A 22468-nucleotide genomic window follows, 5' to 3' on the forward strand; every position below is an offset into this window, starting at 1 on the left:
CTGCTCCCCATTCTTTCGTCCTGATCCTTTCTATAACGTACATATCTGCTCATGCTGTCCTTCTCCTCCACTTTGCGCTTCTTCGAGTCCAAGCTGTAGTCCGAGGAGCTGCGGTGCTTCTCGCTGGCTGTCCGCAAGCTTTCTGATGGGGATATCGAGTTGTTCTACCGAAAGAAAAAGAAAAAAAAAAAAAAAAAATCAGTTTCACCACCACTTTATCTCTTTCTTTGCAAAATCCAGCAGCGGAATCATTCATTTCATTCAAATGAAAGCAGTGAACACAGTGAGCTAATCCAAGCACTAAAAAAAACGCCTCATTCACACGATGATGGGGCGCAGCAGCCGTCTTAAGACGCAGCTGCGGGTCAGCACCAAACGGTACCCTGGCACGAACCGAGCCCGGGCTCAACCACAACAGAGCGGGTCGTTGTCCGAGTTAAATGGAGTACGGCTTGTTTTCTGAGCCCCCCCCTCCACCCCCGCCCCCCCTGCTTTATAACTGGACAACAAACAGCCTCACAGGGGCTTGAGCAGTGCGTCGTGACTGAACAGAGGGCCTTTTCTCCAAAGTCATTTGGAATAAGCATGAGAGCGAAAGACAGAGAGGGAAACTATATGCAGTGGGCCCTGGGCGTCAGGCACCGTGTCAGCTCCTGCTTTGAGCTCTGATAAAGAAAAAAAAAAAAAAAAAGAATCTATATCCTGCCAGTGGGCACGGCAGCGTGGGACTGACTGGTGCTTTCTCCGTGGAACCTGCCTACACAAGCTGGAGCGGCTCGCTCCGAACACCAACAGAAGGGGAGGCACTCGGCAGGACTCCAGCAGCTTTCGCAGGACGCTTGCCATTTGCCCGCAAACTGCCAAGTCGCCCTGAATCTCCACGTCCCTCCATCAGAGGAGCCAAAGCAACAACACGGACAGAGAGAGGAGGGGGGGGCATAGGAGGGGAACAATGGCTGATGGACTAGAGGTCTGGGCAAAGGGCCACCGTGTGCATAATGGTTGACCTTTAAAGAGATGCTTAGCGTGACTCATTAACCAAAGTCACCACTCTACTATCAGATGACCTGGGACGAGAAAAGAGAAGAAAAAAAAAAAAAAAACGGGCCAGAAGCTCCGTTTCTTTAGAGATGACTGGGACCATTCAGCCGGCACGGCCTACAGAAACAGAACCTCGCAGGCCCGTCACAAGTCGTCCAACATCGCAGCACTTTGAATAAAAAAAAAAACCCACTTCAGCAGGTCCAGCCTAACGGAGGGCATGAATATTCATCACGCAGGCAGAAAAGAAAGAACGGGCGAGCTGGTAAGCAAGAGAGACAGTAGAGGGGATCAAACAAATCCTTTAAGAGAAGCGGGGGCAAAGTCCGTCTTCAATTGTGATGAAATTACAAGCCTTCTAATCTCTCCGGCATGATAGCACGCGGGGTTTTATACTTCAATTCCCATTGCTCCAAATACTGAAAAGCAGATTATAACAGCATATCAAATCAGCAATAAGATACAGTGAAACCCAACAATACCCGCAGTCCTGGACACTCACCGTGCTTTCTGCTCCACGGAGATGATGAGGACAACCAAGCGAGCAATAAGAGAGAGAGAGAGAGAGAGAGAGAAAAAAAACATGTCAGTTAGTAAAAAGTAACAAATGCCTCTGGCTGAGCATGTGTGAATCAGCTGTGGGGAACAAGGCCCCGTTCATCAATGTATGTTAGAGCTGCTGCACAGCTTATGTAGTCGTCATGGGCGGGGAACGCAGCACCTCATTACACAGCGAGAATGTGAACAGACAGGAAGTGCTCCTCAACTAGGAGCTCTAAAGCTACTGCTCCAGAGAGTAAGAAGCATCATAATGCTTTCATGGTATTTTGCCTATGTTTAAACAAAGTCAAATTAACAGGAATTGTTTTCTATTTTATCAATTTTGAGTTTTAAAAAGGTAAATTTTTGACAACAGCTAAACCTTTCCTTATGGACTGGAGCATATACCAACACAGCCGCTCGCCTTCCCATTACTGCTCACTGCTGCTCAGCTGACTGAAACAACTCCAGCAAACTTTTCCTTTCCCTACAAAAAAAAAAGGACTAACTTGGCTGTTTAAGAATATGTTTGCTTGCAAAAAATAAATAAAATAAAACAGACAGGCAGGGCTTGGACACCTAAGGAGTGGCATCTATCACTAATTAATGGTTAGCAAGCTACGAGTGAAAGATAGCCCAACTAAGCTAAGCTATTAGCTCTAACCATCTGCTATCAACTTAATACTTGTTCTACTCCAATTCAGTTTTCCAAACATTAAATACATATTATTTAAATCCCAGATTATGATCTGCCTTCCCTTTGTTTTGTTACAAAAAATTTGTTATTCTGGACCAACTTTAAGAACTACAGATATATTTTAAACCCTAGATGGAAATAGAAAACAAACTGTCAAAAGGCCCTTATCTGTCTACCAACAACCTAAAAAACAAATTAATCATGTTGCTGGATAAAAAACAGTTATGTTGCAAGTTGTATAAAACATTTTTTTATACTTTGGATTTTTATCTGTTAAATAACTTAGTCACAAAACTCAAAAATCATTAAATTCTTAGTTCTTATTCCCATACTTATCAGGAGTTGGAAAATGCTAAAAATCTAATTTCCCAATGGAAACCAGGCTTTCAAAGACTGTAGGAACTCTAATAGTCAGCTCAATAAGCATTTGAAAAGTTTTCTAAACAATAGTTAAATGTTATAGATAATATGCTATACTAATTAGCAGCTATGTAAATAACTGATGTTCAGAGGTTTAGCCGTTAGTTTTTTGGTACAAATACCTTGAAACTGGTATTTTGTTATTCAGGGTTATCATACAGTGAGGATCTCGTGCTGACCTTGTCATATTACCACTTTTTGCAAGTTTATTTAATGAAAATCAGACACCTGAGGTCAACAACGCACCTCTGTGCTCGAGATCGTGATGGTTCTTCTCATCCTTCACCGGGAGGTGAGCTTGGCTGCCCAGAGCCCCGAGTGCCAGCAGGCCCGATCCGGCGCCCGTCACAGGGGGGATTCCAGGCGGCTGCAGACCCGAGGGGTGGGGCGGCAGCTGGACGGGAGGGCCGTGAGCAGCGTGGGAGAGGTGCTGCGCCTGGAGCTGCTGCTGCTGCAAGTCCACACAGATGCAGACAGACAAACACCAAATGGTTGAAGGGAAGCGGGAACCCCTTGCAGCACACGGATTTAGCAAATGTACACGACTATTGTCAGATCCACCCTCATCCCGACCCAAAGTGACATAGGCGCTGCTCAGTGCAGCTTATTGTGAAAAATAGAGATGCACCAATGAGAGTTTTGTGACCAATTTCAGATCCACATGTTTGGACCTGCCAGTGATAACCAAGCCAGTTTCTCTTTATAGAACTACATTTAAAAACATAAATATATCTGACTAGCCTTCACAAGAGCGTGGTCATCTATTGTTTACAAAACATTAGGAGCCATATTGCAGGAGCCATAATCTAATGTCATAAGACAACATCATCACACACTTACACTGCAAAAACGGATCTAAAAATAAGTAAGATGTTCTTAAAGTTAGTGTATTTGTCCTTGATTTAAGCAGGTAAACAAGATTATCTGCCAATGTAATGAGTATTTTAACCCCTAAAATAAGATAATTAGACATCCTGTACTTGAAATAAGATGGAGATGAGTTATTCCTATTTTAAGTGCAGAAATCTTATTTCATTGGCAAATCCTCTTATTTACCTGCTCAAATCAAGGACAAATACACTAATTTTAAGAACTTTTTACTTATTTCTAGTTCAGTTTTTGCAGTGTATCAGGTCTTTGCCATCTTATTGCAGCAATTAGCGCAGTTAATTTGGCTAGCATTACTAAAATGGAAATCTTTCTCCTTAGAAAACGGGGACTAAGATTTCAACAAGGCTGCCAACGTTCCCAAACCCAGCGGATCCCATGACAGACGGAGGTCGGAAGCTCAAAAAGATAAAACAGAACAACTTTGCTGTAAAATGCTCAGCCTTCCTGTTATCTGCTGAAAGCCATGTTCTTGCTCACAACGTGACTAAACCACACGCCAGGACATACAATGCAACAAAAATTAACATAAAAAATATGACCGGGTTGAAAAAAGATGAGATTTTTGACTTTGACTGAAACGACGGTTTACACCTTGTTCGGCCAATCGACTGGTGACTTCTTGATTTCTCAGTGCATCTGTATTTAATTTTTCTTTTTTTCCACTCAAATAGTGTTTCTAACTCACAATTAAAAAAAAACAGCACATCTTACCATTACGAAACAATGAAAAAAAGTTTGATGAGAGCCTGGAATAGCACATAAAAAAACCTCATTCCTGCTTTAACTCCCACATTTTACGCTGCAGGGTCACAAAACCAAAAAGCATCTTTAAAGAACAGTAAGCCGCCAGCCTCAGGGCCAAACAACTACATTAAAAAAAAAAACAGAATCTGCTTACTGCTCTAGTATTCAAATTCCTGTATTGACAGCTCATAAATCATTTGCACACCCAAACTTTTAAGACACAAGGGGAACTCCGACTGCCAGAAGCTGGCCCTCCCTCCCTCTCTAATTCTTTGAGAAGGTAGCTTCAGGAGCCAGGAACAGGGGTCCTATTGCTGGCACTCACTCAAGCCTCCAATATTCACCATCAATATTTGAAAGGCACGGGGAAATGAACGTGAGTTAAAAGGCACTCAGCCTGAGAAGGAAGCAGTTTAAAGCAAGGTTAAATAATACTTAGCCGAGACACCAATAAAACAGCAGTTTTATTACCCATCTAGAAGCCGGCTGAATAATTCAGCTGTTGTTACAGCGCGCGATCGCTCTCTTTTACAAGACGGACTTCAATCAGGGGGTCTTTTACGGCCATTTTAGGAATACCCGGAAGTTGGTAATTACTACAGGTGTAGTAGAAGTGGAAGTAGAAGTGGAAGAAGGTGGGTTAACTGGGTATGGGCTTTGCTTCAGGGGTGGCAGGAAAAAAAAAGGTATTCATAAATATCATTCCCTTTCCTCTCCTGGAGCTGATATGAGCTATGATGGAAAACAGCAAACTGGAGAGAGAGAGAGAAAGAAAGAAAGCGAGAGAGGAAACAAATGTGAAAAAGAAAGAGAGAAAGAAGACAGTGAGGGATATAGAGAGCGAAAGAAAGTCTTCTAATATTGTGTCCATGAGGGAAATTAAGGAGCCAGTTCATTGGCAGGGGGAGGACATCCTTGCTCATTGTGTTTAATGAGGCACTGATGGGTAATAAGCATGGCTGATCAGCAAGAGCCCTCATTAAAGGGCTATAAATGAAGACAATAATAAATAAAGAAAGAAGTCTGGCCCATTTCTTCTAATTTAATAATGCAAGATAAGGACTCATACTCTGTGCCCCCTTTTTAACCCCCGCACTGAGCGTTGCTGCGGGAAATAAAGCCCACCTGAGAGTAGACTCGCATGGGTTAACAGGACAGCTAGATAGAAAGCAGACATGGGCCAGCTACTGGAATCAGAGTTCATCATGGTTGGTTTTCCTTTTTTCTTTTTTAATGTCATGGTACCAAAACCACCAGAATTTGTCGTTTTACTCATCAGGAACAAAGCGCTGTCCAATCCTCACCTGTTGCTGCACACTGCCAGCCAGCTGGCAGAGAGATGGAGAAGACAGCCTTGCTTACATCAAAGATGACCGGGGCTGTTTGGAAATCTTTCCGGTCACAAAATAGTCATGTCAGAGAGGGGACACTTGAGGAGTACTGTCTCCCATCCTGATTAGGATAACTCTGTTTACGGTTACACCTGGCAAGACACAGGAGCAAGCTCCTTTAAGTAGCGGACTGCTGGCCAGCTACTTGAGCAGATAGCCTGACTAATTAAGCAGGTGATGTCAGCTTTTTACACTCCCAGCATTAATCTAGAAAAATAACATTGCATAATATTTTACGGAATAAGCAGTACTATTCGAATGAGCAGGTCAGTAAACCTTTGCTTGAGCTTATGAATAAAATCTGTATTGTACGATAGATGAGTGTAACGGTAATAACCAAAGCTATATTATTATTCAGCAGCAGGACTAATTATTGCTCTTCTGTTTTAAAGAGAGGCAATTAGGCTGCGTTATATATTATTTTTCAAAAGATTCCTGTTAGCATTAGAGCTGCGAAACATTAAATGACAACCATTGTTGCAATTTCAGGACGCAGTATTTGGTTGGCCGTCGCATTTCTAGCGGCACGCCTCTAGGCTCTGCAATGGAGACTTTATTTGGGGAGCTGGATGCACAGAAAGAAAAGAGTCAGGACAACATGGGTTACTCTAAATTATCATTGCAATTTTCACAAGTTGTGCCATGCAAGATGTACAATCCCTGTAAGCCACAAACCCAGCCAAAAAAAAGTGTGAATAAGACAGATATTCGTGTGAACCGCTGACAATAGGAGCAAGGGTAGGCAGCTTGTTGCCGCTGAAAAGGAGGACAGAGGTGGTCAAAGCTACAGCTGCTCTCTCTCTCTACCAGAACCGAAGGACTGCCCATAATGACCACACAGACATAACCTGTGCTGATGAAAGAGCGAGAGTACCCAGGTTGGCATATCGGAGATTTCTCTGTTTGAACCAAACAGGATGCTCCACAAGTCAGCTTCACCTCTAGCAGCTGCCCTAGTTGCATTCTATTAATGGCCTGCAGCTCCATCAATAAGACATGCAGCTGGTTCCTGTACACTGTCTGCCTGCCTGCCTGCCTGGCATGCTCTTTCACCCCCACCTTGCTTTACAATATACATGAGGATTTTTGGCAAGCCTACAGAGCTTCTCCTTAATAAATAACTAATGGGAAGGTGTTCTTAAACATACACAGCAGCACATGCCCTGACAGGAGCAACGGCTGCGAGTTTTGGGCCGACGCCGTGTAGTTTTATCCGACAGCCCTGATGCCGCACAGAACTGCGTGCCAACGCCTCCTACAGACACATCGCACAATCCATTTTGCCTATTTTTAAAAGGAGCCAACTCCAAACTATAGATCAACTCTGACTCGTGGTAAAACAATCACTCCGGCTGCAAATTCTCATCAGCAAGGTATTACACAATTACCATGTCCCAAAGATGAAAACTACATGTATAAAGATAGCAAATCAAACATTACTATTGTTAGACACAGCTGCTGCTTGCGGTGTAATAAAGCATCGGCGTCAGATCCCAACATATTAAAACAAAAGCAGCTCTCCATCACCTCTGGAAATTCACCTGTTCAAGAAAGCAATACAGCAGAAACTAAAAAAAAAAAAAAAAAATGTCAGAAGGCGGGCAATAATCAGATTCCAGCGTGTGCATCCAGGCATCGGGTCAGCCTCTATGGACCTGCATGCCTGAAGATCCAACTGTTCGTATTGGTATCCAAAGCTGTGTTTCTCCTCGCCCATACCCATCCTGCCTCTGCCTGAGCAGGGCAGGATGGGTATGGCTGATCAATGGGGAGCAGATGGTGTTTTGAAGCAGTGATGAACACCAAGCATTAACAAGCTCAGCGATGAGCTCGGGCAAAAACGCTGAGCAGCGGGGACGGCCGACGGCCGCTACCCGTGCCGTCTCGGGGAGGCTGTTCTGCATCAGCCGCGGCCCTTTTAACTCCCACAGCTATCCAGGTCAACAGTGAGGGATGAGGCTCCTCGTTAAAACCTTAGCCAATTAAAGCAATGCGAGCAGCGGAGGGCGTCTCGAGAGCTCTCAGGCACACATTTGTAAACGCAACAACAAGGCAGGATACAACGCTGCTGAGACCCGTGCTGCAGAAACAGACCAGCTCAAAAGAGTTATACTAAATATACAGAGCATATCAGTCATATTATTTTGCCATTAGTTTTGTTTCTAACCTACAGTGCCTTGCAACAGGGTTCATACATTGATTCAATATCCAATTAATGTTATTGGGATTTTACATAATAGACCAGCACAAAGCAGCACACAGTTGTGAAGACGAAGGAAATAGAGGTTTTTTAACATTTTTATGTGAAAAAAAAAGAATAACAGCCAGATAATTACTAAATCAGATTGGATGATCTGTGAACATCGATTTACAGTCTTACCACAGATTTGATTTCGCTCTGGACTTTGACTGGGCCATTTTCACACAGGACTTATGCTCTGATCTAAACCACTCCTGCGTGTTTGAGGTCGGGGAGGACGGGTTAAACGCAGAGACAAAGCTCCCCTCCCCTGTGGGACTATAAAGGGAAATGTAAACATTTATTTACCTCAGTCTTAAGTCTTTTGCAGCCTTTAACAGCTGTCCTGTCCCCGCTTAAGAAAGCCATCCCCACAGCATGATAGTCCCACCACTAGCTTTCACAGGGTGGCTCTATTTTTTTGGAATTATTTGCAGTTTAGACCAAAGAGTAACATTTTTGTCTCATCAGATCAGCATAGCTTCCACATGTTTCCCTCTGCATGTAAGGATGACTTCTTTAGTTTTTTAATTATTTTTTTCAACAAAGACTTTCTTGGCCTCTATTACATAAAAGCCAGATTTGTACAGTCCCCAACTAATAGCTGACCTCTCAACCGATTTTTGCAACTGAATGACGGATGCCTGCAGGTCTTCTGCTCTGATTAATTCCTTCCTTGCCCGGCAAGTCAATTTAGGTGGTCCGCTTTTTGAATTTTACTTTTATAATGAGGAATCTGAATAAAGGGAACTTTTTTTTTTTGCTTTTAATTCAGAATTTTGCACTACTTTGTACTGGTCTGTCACATACAACCCAAATGAAATAGAGATTAATACTTTTGCAAGGCTTTATGTTAATCTAGAAGTTTAAACAACATGGTGCAAGTTTGTACTTTAGACACATTGAATGTTTGCCCCTTCCCAAGATAAAATAAGGAAAAAAAGGGAGTATACACACGGTGAGAGGCAGATTGGGAAGTCCACGTACCCCGATGATGGCATTCAGCTCGGTCATAGTCACCTGCTTAGCCCTCTCCACTGCCTGAGCAACCTGCTGTTGGTGCTGCGGAGAGACATTAACACGTAAATATTAAGCAATCTCAGTTTCATTTTCACGCCGACACAAGAATTTGCAAAAAAAAAAAAAAAAAAAAGAGTGAATGACAAAAAAACGCTACGATTACACAAAACTTGTCAATAGTCTCTCTCTACAGCACAGGCAACAATAAGTCACTTTCCAAGACCGCATTCAAAACCCACCTCTTGTGACAGGAAAGGCATAATTTGAGCTAAAATTGCATTCAGCCGTTTGGCAATCTCCGTCTGGACAAAGAGAAGAAAAAGAAAAAAAAGGAGGCAAAATAAGATGGAGACGTATGAAACACACAGCGACTGCACATAACCCAGCCTTTAATGTTTACACCGATTAAGCCAATTACTCCGGCAATCAGAACTGCTTGACTCAACATCCTCTAAACAGCGTGATATTGACATTTGAAATATTTAAAACATTAGGAGAGCCCAGGGGGATGGAGCACAGCTGTGCTGAGAGAGCACTCCATGTTAAACGGATATGAGCAGGCAGAGTGTGTCTGCGTTGAGAGGATCTTCTCTCACCCTGCACCCCCCCCCCCCGCCCCACACACACACACACACAACTGCACTGTCCTGCACTTAACCTCAAAGTTAAACCACACAACCACACCCTTTTATGAAGCCGAGGCCTTCAACCTGCACTGTTTACTTACATGTGACAGCGCGGAGGATCGACATTATGAATAACAAGCGCACAACAAACCATAACAACTTCGTGGGTTACTGTCCTCCGATCGGTGATCGATAAGCATAAAAAAAAAAGAAAAGACAGCAAGCGGTCTGCGTCAGGAGCGGCTTGCCGAAGCTGGGCCTTTCTAAGGATCAAGCCGGTGCGATTTCTCCCTCCTATCAGCCCAGCCCCCACCCCTCCACCCCCCCATCCGGCAACCCCTCCTCGCCTCCCATCTACCCACAGAACCCTGCCTCCATTCTTCTGCTTGTCGACCAACTGCCATGGCAACAGCTACAGCCCTATCTGGCTGGGGATCATTATGCAAATGGCACCTCCGCTTGACCGTAACAGGCTTTAAAATCATATTACGTGCTTGGAGGCAGGTCATTAAATTGAATTTTCGGCCTGTCGATCACATGAACGGACCAAATGAATGGTGGATAAAAAGAGCAGTGGGAGAAGGGGGGGGAGTATGATCCGCCCCCACTCTCCTGTAAAAACACAGCAGAGCCAGCTTGCTCTTCCCCTCTCTCTCTCTCTCTCTCTCTCTCTCTCCTTCTAGGCTTGGGAGATGAGACTTTCAGGTCTGAGCTCTGCACTGGGAGCAAGGAGAATAACAGGGCCAAAGCTACATCATCTTTGGAATTTATGAGCCGCAGTTCAACCCAGGGCCACTGCAGAACACAAACACATCACAAAGATTTTCTCTGATTTCTCATTTGGAGCAGCAGCAGCAGCAGCAGCAGCAGCAGCAGCACACACAATGTAGTTCGCAGACCGCCGGCTTATTTATTACACATGGCAGAAATGCCAGGCAGTTTCTGGCAGCCTGACATATTACCTCAGAGCGGAGCCAGAGCGCGATGGGAAAGTAATGGCCGTCGGAAGAGGACCTCCTGACCCAAGTCGCGACATGGACAGCTACTTAAGCTAGGCAAGCCAGCGGGATGGAAAACAAGCTAGAGATGCAATGTCAGGTCAAACTGAGTGATGCCTGGCATTGGGGGGGGGGGGGGGGTGCAATACTTTTTAACAACTGCATTAAGCACAGGTGCAACTCAAATTAGAACAGAAACGTTGAATAATGAACTTCATATAAAAACAACCCATACAGGTTTTCCTTCCACTCAACTTTCTATTAGTTTGCTCTGAAGAGCCAGCTTCTTTGGCAATGACCCTTTTGTGGCGTTTCGCCCTTGATGAGGGTGTCATAGATTGAATTACGCAATTATGAAGTCAGCAGTCTTCCTTCTTATTTTGCAGGTCGTGGGATAACATTTATACATTAAACATACCCTTTACGTACATTGTATAAAAGGTTTATAAAGAAACCACATTTTAGGTTTTCATCAGATGTAAGCCATAGTAAAAATCAAAAGAATATTTATTTCTCTTTGTGCAAATAATCTATACATTAGCTATTTTTTTTCTTTTAAACAGATTCTCTGAAATAAAATTGCTTTTAGATGACATTGTATTAATTCTGATACCCCTGCATGAAAGTGCAATGGTCCGAAAGACAACTGTGACCAAAACTTGCTTTTTGCCTTCAGACAAGAATGACCGTGGTCTCAAATGATAAAGATTTTATGGCCGTTATATCTATGCAGTTTTGCAAGAGTTCTAGAAAGAGTCGACGGAGGCCATTAGAAAAAGCTACCGGGGCTGTATAATCCATGTTTGTCGAGATAAGCCTTGTAAACAGCGCTCGAACATTTGACGGGATTTGTAAAAAGTCCTCGAGCACTCGGGGGCCCATTCCTCTGTAGCTTAGTGTCATGGTGACAGCTGGCTGGGAGAGGTCAGGAGGCGGCGGATCCGCTGTGCCCTAAACAACTGCCAGTCTCCGTGCTCCCAAAACAACATGCAGATACATGGCAGAGGCATCAGCTCGGCTCACCGCCGCTGTCAAAATGGATGAAACGCAGCGCTGCAAGGACTGCTTTTTCCCCCTCTTTTTTTTTTTTTTTGTTTGGTCGGCTGGCAGATAAAAATGGGGCTGTTGTCACTTTAAGTAGATGACAGCTTGGCCCTTGAGAGGCCGGCTTTGCACGGCTGCTACACAATTACAGGTACTCGGACCTGTGTAGCACCACTTTAGGAGCACTCTCAGGCTGACGTGTCAATTGTGTGCAGAGAGGTATTCGCCTGTTGTTATCAGCGGCGGGAAAATGGACCTAAAAAACACTGACGGGCGTTACATTTAAAGGGAAAGCAAGTGATTCATCTAAAAAACACTGCTTGACTGGTCATATTTAAAGGGTGGGTAATTTGTACTATCTGACAGCGTGGCCTAAGGGCCCCCGACTTTTCTATTAAGAAGAAACTAGGACTGGTACAATCAGCTCTTCTCCGCTGAACAATGAGTCTTTCACTTAACCGAGAGTTAAAGCCCAGGCCTTTGTTAATTTGAGGCAAGTCCAAAGCAAAATTTTAATTGCCGTTACAAGTGATCGGTATTGATCCGAGTAAATCGAAAAGGTACGTGGACGCATCACTCTGATTAACCCTTATCAGACGCTGCACTCAGACAATCAAACCTCAACGTTAAAAGGGATAGTCCAGAAAATGCTGGAGAGAGGTACAATTAAAAGCTTAGAAGCAGTAATTATCTCCACTTCAGTTGATAAATTCAGATTAGCTGGACCTGGTGGCTGAAGCTAACGGCTAGCACGAGAGGGCCCAAGACCAAAGCCGACTTAAAACCACTCAACAATGCCGCAGCTATTCGAGTTGCTACTCTGTGAACTTCTAAAACCCATTGTCACGTTGGAACTGGATGATTATTTACACAGACGTTTATGATCATTTACACAGGGAGTAAAAGGGTGGAGGCAGTGCGCCACCAGTGAACTTCCTGGGTGAGACACATTAACAATGGAACACGCAGAGAGCACTCAGAGTGAGAGTAACTGCGACGTATAAACAAAGCTATGCAAAAAAACCTAGAATACGGTGTGTTTCCGCTATGTAAAGAAGCGCAAAACAAAGCAATAATAATTGTAATTACTCTAGAGGACTAGGACGCAACGTCTAGCCAAAAGGGGATGCAAGGGCATGAGTTTCATACAGCGTGAAAGATATCCCTTACTTAAATTGAAATGAAACTCTGTATTTGCTTCCTCCCTGTATGTGTTTGCCACGGTGAGGTAACTGGTGGCACACAACCTCCGACCTACATTTTCTGTGGAAATAGTCATCGGCTGCTGTGTAAATATACGTCCAATGCAAACGTGACGACGGTTCAAAAGGTTCACAAAATAGCTTTCCAATAAACCCCTTGAAGTCCCCGCCCCCCCTTCTTTGACCAGTCGATAACTTCAACCTTCAGGACCGAATAATCTGCACCCTTTTTGGACTTGTTTTAGGCAAAGACGACAAAAGTTTCTCACTCACTGCTGATTCTAAACGAAAACTTTCCATTTACATAAGTGGACCTGACGGCCAAAAGCTTACACCCTGACATTATTGCACTGACGTTCCGTCCCCGGTGACAGATTTGGGATGTGGAGAGCGCTGATTCCTTTCAAGAGCCGCGGTTTCTTAAACCGCTTTTCAATTTTCTACGAACAATACAGACAGACAGACTATTGGCCGGCCCGTTTCTTCCTTTTGGCCGCTGGTTCCAGAACTTATTTTGCCCTTGAGCAAACTCATCGAGGCACGAGTCTGTGTTGCGACTACAGGTAACAGCCAAATCTGATTGGAGCTAAAGTTCGAGCCCCATACCCACCCACCCCCCCTCCTTGCAGCTCCAGGAAACAAGCACCATATGACGGCAATTACGGGGTTGACGTCATGCGGCAGAAATTAGCCCATTTGCATCAACTTACTGCCGCGGCCGACAGAGAGGGATCAGATAACGCCGCCACATCAGCCCATCTAAACCGTGTCCGTGCGTGCATTCTGAAACCTGAAATATGTCCCCCGTGCAGTAATGAAAAAAGGCACAGTAAGAGAAATGAGCTTCCACACTATGGAATAAATCTCCTGGCAGGGAAATAATACGCCTGTGTGCATCCAATAATCCATCCCAACCCTGCCTGTTAACCACTCCCGATATTCTCTTCCTCCTCCTCCTCCACCGCTGCTGCCCGGGTTTGTAAGGTTAGGGAAGGACGATGCCCCGCGCTGTTTGCTCACAAACACGCCGTTCAGGAGGTTGGGGCCCCCGCTGATGAATTATTCAAGCGCTTCCATCAGCTCTGTTGAGGTTCCTGATAAAAGTCAGATGCTAAAATGGATCAGTCGATTAACCTGTTTACACAAAGCTAGGCTCTCGCCCCTCCCCCTTCCCAGCTCTATTCTCCTGCTCGCTTCCAGCTCCCAAAACCCCCTTCCCCCCCCCCGCCCCCATCTCCCCTCCGGTTGGCGATAAGTGCCTGACAGAAGCTATCAAAGGGGCTTGAGGCCTGACAGACATGTGGCAGTGCAACAAACAGCCCCCCCGACACTGATGGATCATCCCACCACGCCAATCCGTTGTGCCGCCAGTTCTGTCATTAACCACGGGGAAGACACAGACTTAATAGTTTATAAGCCGCATGTAGCGGAATCTGAGGATCACTCGCCGATTCAATCTTTATATTACTTCAGACATTATTGTGATTGATCCGTGCAGCCAGACGAGATAGGACCCTTAGATAAAGATAAGGGGCCGCCATAAATGGCTAAATGACTTTTGCTCTGCTGTTGTAATCGCTGTTCAGCAGTTCTGTCTTTGTAATCGTCACGTCAAAAAGGCAGAGCTTGTCAAAGTCTACCTTTAATCTTATCAAAAAAAGCTGACTCGAATTACATGACACCACTTGCAGATATCCAATAAAACGGCTGAGAAAGGTCGTATAAATGGTGGCACGTGGTTTCATTCATTCAGCACGTACGCCCACGCACTGATGTTAGGCTCACGGCCTGAACGGCTGCCCCCCCGTAAGATGGAAGAATAAAAGGACATGTGATTCACAGAGAGATCAGCTGCTGACAGTTTTCAGCTTGTTGAGCCCTGATTGGTGACCAGCGGACAGAGGGCTCAAAAAATCCGATCTAGTTCCGATTAGCGAACTGACAACCCAGTGTTACCCAGTGTAAGAAGCTACTTCGGGGTGGATGCTGTGACTGAGGGAAGAAGACTGAAAGTTAGCCCTTTTCAAAAATACCGTGGCGTTCAAAGGTGTCGAGAGATGCCCACAGTTCATTTAGGCTAAGGAAGTGTAAAAGAGATTTTGAACAGCATATCCAAAAATCTCTGTCCTTAGGCACAGACTAGATTTGGAAATATTGGCAGGTTTTGAAAAAGAAAAATCTCAGAATGAACTTAATGATCTGGATTTTTTTTTAAAACAACAGCTCTAAAAGGTTGTTTCTGGGACCTCTTATCGTCGCTAATCAACTTGATGGGTTGTGCAATCTGCAGAAATTGGACTAAAAAACTATGTATGTTAGTAGCATAATCACGCTCTAAAACCCACAGCAGATAGAGAACTGGCCAATTGATAACACAGATACCGTCGTTGTTTGATGGTGTTGCCGTTTTCACGAAACCCGTTTAATTTAATCTACAAATGTTTGTTCACCCGACAGATTGTCTGTGTTACAAATCTCTCTCTCTGTTATTTTGTGGGCCAGAAGCTGAAAAGTTAGGGAACAGCTGCTCTAGGTACACACAGGGTCATGCTAGCAACACCAGCCATGCTAATTGCCATTATATTGTGCCAACATGAATCCTGGTATCATGTTGTCATCGCGTTACAATAGTAAAACCACCGCTCTCTCACACAGTGTTACATCGCCACTGCTGTTAAAAAGTAATGGGGAGGGAAAAAAAAGATGGTACATACCTGTTTGTGCATCTCTATGTTCAACCCATAAGACATTTCGTAATACTGAAAAATAAGACAAAGAAAGTACGAATTATGCACAGCTTGTGTCAGTTCCAGGACTTTGAACATAACTAAAAAGCTCTGCACAGCCGCTTTTCAATCCGATTGATCCCTGAACTAATAACATTATCACATGCATTTGAGCAGTAGGATTAAAAAGAAAGAAAAAAAAAAAACGCTGAGAGGTGATGAACTAAGATCAGACCAGAAAAGAACTTCTTTGAGCAGCTGACAGTGAGCAGTCGATAAATTGATCCCTCCCCTCCTTGCTGTTTGTAGTGTAGGCACAGGGAGGAAAGGGTTAGATGTATCGATCACTATCTTAAGCCCTCAGATCTCCACGATGTCTGTTTACTTAGCGTAACGCGATTGCTCAACACTCTCGATATTTCCAGCCAGGTCAGTCTGTCTGGCCGGCTGAAATGTAATCCGGGGAGTCCAGAATTGGCAACCGGGGCAGAAATGGCTTTCCAGTCAGCGTCTATTTGATGAGGCCAATGCATTATTCAGTCCATTAGCTTCTTCGAAAATTACTCTCAAACAAGAGAGCCATTCTGTCTGAGATCAGAGCCCTACAGCCGTAGCGTAACCCGACACCCCCATCGGCTGGCTGTGGGATACTTCCCAACGTGTTTACCTAACCTCCTGGTTGTCAGGCTGACATGTTGTTTTCACGTGAAAAAAAAAAAAAAGTAGTTTAATTTAAGACAGACTATATTGGTTCAAATCACCCCTGCTGTGTGTGTGTGAGAGAGTGTGTTTACTCGAGACAAGCGAGTACATATCCAAAGGAAAACCTCCTCATTGCGTCATGTCTGGGCTCATTTCTTGCGTCAGAGGCACACCTATGTTTTTCCTAAGGGCCGCTTAAATTAAAGCTAATAATTAAAGACCGTAAAAAAGAACGCCGGGTGCAGAGATGCGACCGCAAACACCCCCGGTTCCGCGCAAGCCTCCATCTTGTTTACAGTGGCCTCCGTCGACAAGCTCGCACCTAATTTATGGCCCTGCCGTACGTCTGAGCGAGGTGTCTCCAAGGAGAATAATCAGATCAGCACACACAAGAGGGCAAAGCGGCAGTCAAACCCCCTGGGAGATCAAAAGGGGGCGGGCTGTGATGGAGCCCCACCGCCCGTCAGGAAGAGCTCCTCCATAACAACCGGCTGCACCGGGCCACGCCTCCTTTCCGCCGCCGCCGCCACCCCGCGGGGCTTTCGCAGGCCCGTACCTGACACCCAGCCCGCCCTAACCACCACATGCGAGGTGATCACAATAGCCCGCGTCACTCCACCCTGACCTGATCTCCAACGAGCCTTGCAATTTGGTACCATAATTGCTCCCCATTGTAACGCAAGCTCACCATGACATAGTGGCGCTGCATCTCCGTTTTCTCATTGGCCAGTTTGTCGTACTCCACCTTGAGACTGAAAAAAAAAAAACCAGAAGACATGGGTGTCAGTTTCAGCCACTTCAGCGCTCATTCATGCGTAGCTACTCGTCAGGTAGAGAGAGAGAGAGGAGGGGCAGAACCTGCCCTCTTCCATTCCAACGCGTTTATTGCTCTTAACCTTCACGGGCCAATAAAGTAAACCGACGTTCTGGTCGTTTCTGTGATAATCATTACCTGTGATACTGGGCTTGGAGGAACTGAAACTCGTCTTTGATTCTGTCGCAAGACTCGGCAACGGTGAATTTGAAGCCAGGCTGGCCGGGTTGATGTGGAGCCTGCAGAAAAAGAGAAAAGGGGGAAGAAAAGAAAAGAAAGAAAAGCCTCAGCAATCCATCTCACCTGAACTTTTATTTCCCAAACTCACTACTTCCAGGATATGAACATCTCCTGTGCAGTAAGACATTATACCAAAAGCAGAGGTGGGTCCACTTCACACCTCCAGCTGCTAATAACACCACAGGAGTAGGCTTTCACGCTGAATATGAATTCTTTCAGATGTGAATTTAAGCGACCACCTGTCCTGGCATTCGGTACTAGTCGTGCGCGTAAAACCATGCAAACATGCAAAAACATCTGCACGCTCTTCAGGAGCGTTAGGGGGGATGACCTGCATCAAGGTTGGAAAAGGGGGCTCTGCAGAAGAGGTTTTCTTTTAATTCCTCCCCACGCACAAACGTGTCACAGATGCTCAAAGTAGGATAGAGACGAGGCACATCTTACCGGATGTCGGCCCTGTGGATACATCTTGAAGTGTATCCTTTGTTTACGTCTCCAGTGTGCAGGTCCTTTGGCAAAATGGTCGAAATTTGCACACAGATACCAGTCTCGGCAGACAGGGGTGGGGGATGAGGGGGGGAGGTGGTGAAAATCCTGGATTCGAGGTGGGGAAAAGACGCAAATTAACCTACATAATGTAGAATAAACAACTTGATGCAGTTCCAAACAAGTCCACAGTTATTGCAGCAATTCAAGTAGTGTTGAAAAAAAAAAAAAGCCGCACAACGCGTGCCCCTCTTGTCTTCTTGATGACCTTATTCGGCTAGTGGGCAGCGATTTTTTTTATAAAACATACAAATATACACAGCAACAAAAATCCCAATTTAGGGTGATGCAGCCTAATTCGCGTGAAGACGGGACTTCCAGACGATCGGATCAGATGGGCATTTTTATGGATGCTCCTCAAATGACCAGAAAGCCCGCACTTACAAGACACCGCCGTCGGCAGCTGGCGTTTCCAACCACTTTGACTCCGCACCGAGCCGTGGACAAGGCGCGCTGCGGAGCGCACGCCTTTCCCCACCGAAAAAAACAACATTAAAATACGCTGTAAGAGAAATCAAGAGCTGTGAGAAATACATACCCCGACGTGCGCCCTAATCGTCGGTCCGACCTTTGTTTCCCCCAAAGTGAGAGAAAACCCCACAGAAGGCTGTAATTCAGGCGTCTAATCCCTCGTCATGTGGAAGCAGATCTCGACAAAGCATCCCCGACTCTCTCCAGAACGCACCCAGCCGGACTAGACCAGACTGGAGGGAGCAGTTGGGAGAAGAAATTCGTGCGGTCGGGCTCGATTAAACTACTTTATTCTTCGGCGTTGAACCTCCGAGGAATGCGCTCCTTTACGCGGCTAGTTAATCCCACCAAAAACGAAGAAGAAGAAGAAAAAAAACATAAATACATACAGGCTTCCAAAAAAGTCTTTCCTACGAGTCGAAGAGGTTCTTTAAAAGCGTAACACGGTACTCTCCACGATCTCTCGCGTTTCCCCCCCACCCCCCCGGTTGTCCAGCTTACCCCCGGTTGCCACACACAGGCAGCAGGGCTGAACTGCCGTGGAAGCGTCTAACTGTCCAATCGCATTACTCGGAAGGAATACGGCTACATCTGCCTATCGGAGAGCGGCGGGCCCCACGTGGGGGTGCAGATACATGACATCATCCAGCGCGGATCCAGTCCGCACACACACACACAAGGCATCGGCCGCCCGTCCCACCGCGTGCACGACAACAGCAAGCACGCATTGATGTGCCGACGATCGTCTTCAAATTTGACAGAAGGCAGCAAAAAAATAACATTGGGGGGTGTTTGCGTGTCTTTTTGCCGATTAAATCATTTTAATTTATTTCTTAGGGGGTGGGTGAGACCACCTAGACAAATTGGAGGGGGGGGGGGGTGATGTTCGTTGCAACAAGCGTTCTTCAGTGTTTATCCTCCATACGGGGAAAGGGAGATATAAAACACGAAGCGATGTTACTGTGAAATATCCAAAGTCCCCCCCCCCCCCCATAAAGAAATCCGGGTTTAATCCGCCCCTTAATGCACAGGCACCGTGAAGGACGCGATAATGACCAATCGATCGTCGACGTCCGCCAAAAACTAAAGCCATACATTTTTACTTTGAGTGACTCGTGATTGTTACACAACACGTCCGCGCCCCTACCTATCAGCATTTGGGTGATAGCTACACAGCGGGAGGGGAGAGAGGAGAGGAGATGATTGCCTTTGTGTGATATGAACATCAGCCATGTCTGAGCACTGCCTTGTTTTGAAGGTTCGGCTCCTGCCCCCACGTGGGAACTCCTCTGCGGCTTTAAGGCCTCTCGACCAATGGCGGCGCGGTGCACTTACTCGGCGGCTCCCCATTGGCCCGCCGGCGCCGAGCCTGTCATTCTCGGCTCGGTGTTGTCAATCAATACCACGCGGGGTCAAGCGCTGACAAATGCCTGTGCTCCTCGGTCCTCTGCCTGTGAATAGAGCCTGGAATGGCTGCTTAATTAGCTTCGAATGGCTTTTCTCTCCAGTTCAAACAATCTGTTACCACCACGTGGTAATGAGAGCCTACATTAAACAAAGGAAGAAAGGAAGCATGCAAACAGTTGTAACGCTACAACCTGTAGTTTTCCTTTACATGTGGGTCTATGTAAAAAAAAAAAAAAAAAAAGGAGACAAAGGGATATTGTTTATCACAAAAGCAAATCAACCTGTTCTAACAGCAGGCATGATTTTAATGTTATGTTTTGTAAGAGGTGCCGTGTTTCAAAATGACTAAAATGACCTCGCTGCTGGTTTTAAGCCGCGCTAGTAGGAAAGACAACATTATCCACAAAGATGTAGAATACTTAGGTGTTAGTATAACGAATCATGCAATGTTTAGCTAAGTAGCAGTTTTTGCTGAAATGGGGGAGTGCAAGGTGGCCTAGTGGTTAGGTTAAGGCACTTCCATCCTGGAGAGGTCACAAATTGGGTTCAAATCCCACAGACTGCCACTCTGGGTCCCTGAGAAAGACTCTTAGCCCCAGAATGCTCCTCACAAACTACACATTGGCAGCCCACTGCTTCCAAAAAAAAAAAGGAATGGGTTAAATACAGATAATAATTTCGATGACAAAGATTATAATAACTATGAACTGGCCCAAGGCAAAAGAGAGCTAAGCGGCAGCCCGTGCCACAGCAGGGACCTCCAGAAGCTCTAGGACTGTCAAAGGCTTCTACATATACAAGTTTATAACAGCACTATTAGGATTTAGGTTTGCAGATTCTTAAGGCTTGGTTTAAGCTCGACGCATCCGCAATGTAATTTGTATAACGTAATTTTGGCTACCATGCCCCTCCGCACGGCCAAAAAGTTTAGTCTCCACACACCTAGGAAAATTCCCGACTGCACAAACAGAAAAACATGGCGGACAAGCAACCGCACCTACTGGCGGATGTTCGTAAATATATTCATCTTTATGATTCTGCCCATAATGATCTCCGTAATCAAAAAATTGTTAACAGTTCTAGGGCAGAAATCGCGGTCAATCGTGGAAGAAAGTAAGAGGCTTTAAAATGTTGGACACAACTGTGTTTTCTACTTCTACGTGTAGTGGGGCGTAGTACGCTTGATGTAGGAGCACAACAGTGCCCTCCAGAGTCTAGGAGAATAGTGCTACTTCGGCGGAAAAGCCCCACGGAGCATAAATGCTGCAGACATTGTGTCCGCACGTCCCATTTCCGCGTGGAGCGCGTGTCAAATATAAACCAGCCTTTACCCCATGAATGCATTGCCAGTTGGTCTCTTTAATAATAATAATAATAATAATTGAACTTTATTGATCTCACAATGGAGAAATTCACTAGTTATGTTTTGTATTTTCATGAATCGTGTGAGTAAATGTTCATAAAAAGCTCAAATCTCAATTGTTAACCTTTCTGAATTAAGGACAACTATATTTCTATATGATATATTATGCTAGTAGATATGGTTTATTGCAGTCATTTATTTATCCACAATTTATTCCAGTAAGCTACGAGTAGCTTTGAGAACATAATGGGCATACGGCAACCTTTGGGGAGTACAAAGTGACACGTGGCTGATACAAAACAGCTGTAAAGGCACCATTTTGTTCCCAAAGAAGTTAGGATATGAATAGTCATAATAGCTAAGGTACAAAATGGCAAAGGGGTGAAATGTCCTAATCTGACTCTCGCCAGATGGATGCAGTTCCGTCGAGCTCCACACGACATCAACATGTTGACGCCGTGTGGAGCTCTGCGGACGAAATCCATCTGGCCAGGGTCCGGTTAAAAAATGTCCTGCATGTGTAGTTATTAAGTATTGTGTTTTATAACTACTAGTATGTCAGCTTTGTTTTTGATATAACTAGTATCTGTCAAGTAACCCATTATATTCAGCAAACATAATGTAAAATATGGTTTACTGTTTTATTCATTATTTTTTAGGAGCACACTGTAATATTCGAAACGGTAGATAGTTAAGGCACACAAACGCAAATATAGATTATCTAAAGGAGTCTTTACCAGAGTTGTGGTGAGTGATGGTAGCTTCAAGGTCCCCAATATCAAATTAATAGTAGTGTCCGATATAATCATGCCAAAGCATCAAGAGCTGGCGCAAGCCTTATGCAAACTGAGCTGATTCGGGCCACCACCCCAGTAAGGGCCCCACAAGAGCACAAGAATAGTCAGAGATGTCGACAAAAGTAAGTTTGAAATTCCAAACACATTCCAAACACACTTGAACAAAAGGAGCATTTTGTTTGATAACGTTTCTCTTCTGGTTTGTCAGTATTACCATCTGAGCTCTAGGAATTACAAATATGTTATCCTGACAGCAGGCTATCACAAGTGCCATCAGTGGGGAGTCATTTCATAGCAACTCATCACACGTGTGTATGACGTGGCTGGATTAACAGGCCAGCCGTGATTGTAGATGTACATTTTTGAATGGAATCCAGATGTATCGGTTTTTAAATGCCCGTATTGGTGAAATCGGATCTCTTCCAACGAGGCCAGTGTTTGTGAGTGACATCTGCTGGTATTCCTCATGAGGATAAGAATTATGTCCTCAGTTGCGACTCCAGCTGTTCGGGAAGAGAACTGCAGCAAGTCTGCAAAATGTAAATAAAT

The 22468-nt window shown here is 45.0% G+C and overlaps 1 protein-coding gene across 5 annotated transcripts in view; it reads right to left on the minus strand.

The window, feature by feature from the left end:
• tle3a (TLE family member 3, transcriptional corepressor a) overlaps positions 1-18851 on the minus strand; it is a 28864-nt gene extending 10013 nt beyond the window's left edge. Inside the window, exons 1-10 of one of the 5 annotated variants that reach the window (XM_036149119.1) lie at positions 18420-18849; positions 17780-17929; positions 17234-17334; positions 16970-17033; positions 15568-15612; positions 9223-9285; positions 8951-9025; positions 2945-3149; positions 1544-1551; positions 42-164 (exon numbers count right to left, since the gene is read on the minus strand). In XM_036149119.1, the coding sequence (XP_036005012.1) occupies positions 42-164; positions 1544-1551; positions 2945-3149; positions 8951-9025; positions 9223-9285; positions 15568-15612; positions 16970-17033; positions 17234-17334; positions 17780-17803 (708 nt within the window). In that variant the 5' untranslated portion in view covers positions 17804-17929; positions 18420-18849. Of the gene's footprint in view, positions 1-41; positions 165-1543; positions 1552-2944; positions 3150-8920; positions 9026-9222; positions 9286-15567; positions 15613-16969; positions 17034-17233; positions 17335-17779; positions 17930-18419 lie in introns of all 5 variants that reach the window. The other 4 variants (XM_036149110.1, XM_012865045.3, XM_012865019.3 and 1 more) reach the window with 4 other exon arrangements.
• Positions 18852-22468: the final 3617 nt, after the last annotated feature.

Source organism: Fundulus heteroclitus, chromosome 2 (assembly GCF_011125445.2).
Source record: "Fundulus heteroclitus isolate FHET01 chromosome 2, MU-UCD_Fhet_4.1, whole genome shotgun sequence".
Classification (NCBI taxonomy): Eukaryota; Metazoa; Chordata; class Actinopteri; order Cyprinodontiformes; family Fundulidae; genus Fundulus; species Fundulus heteroclitus.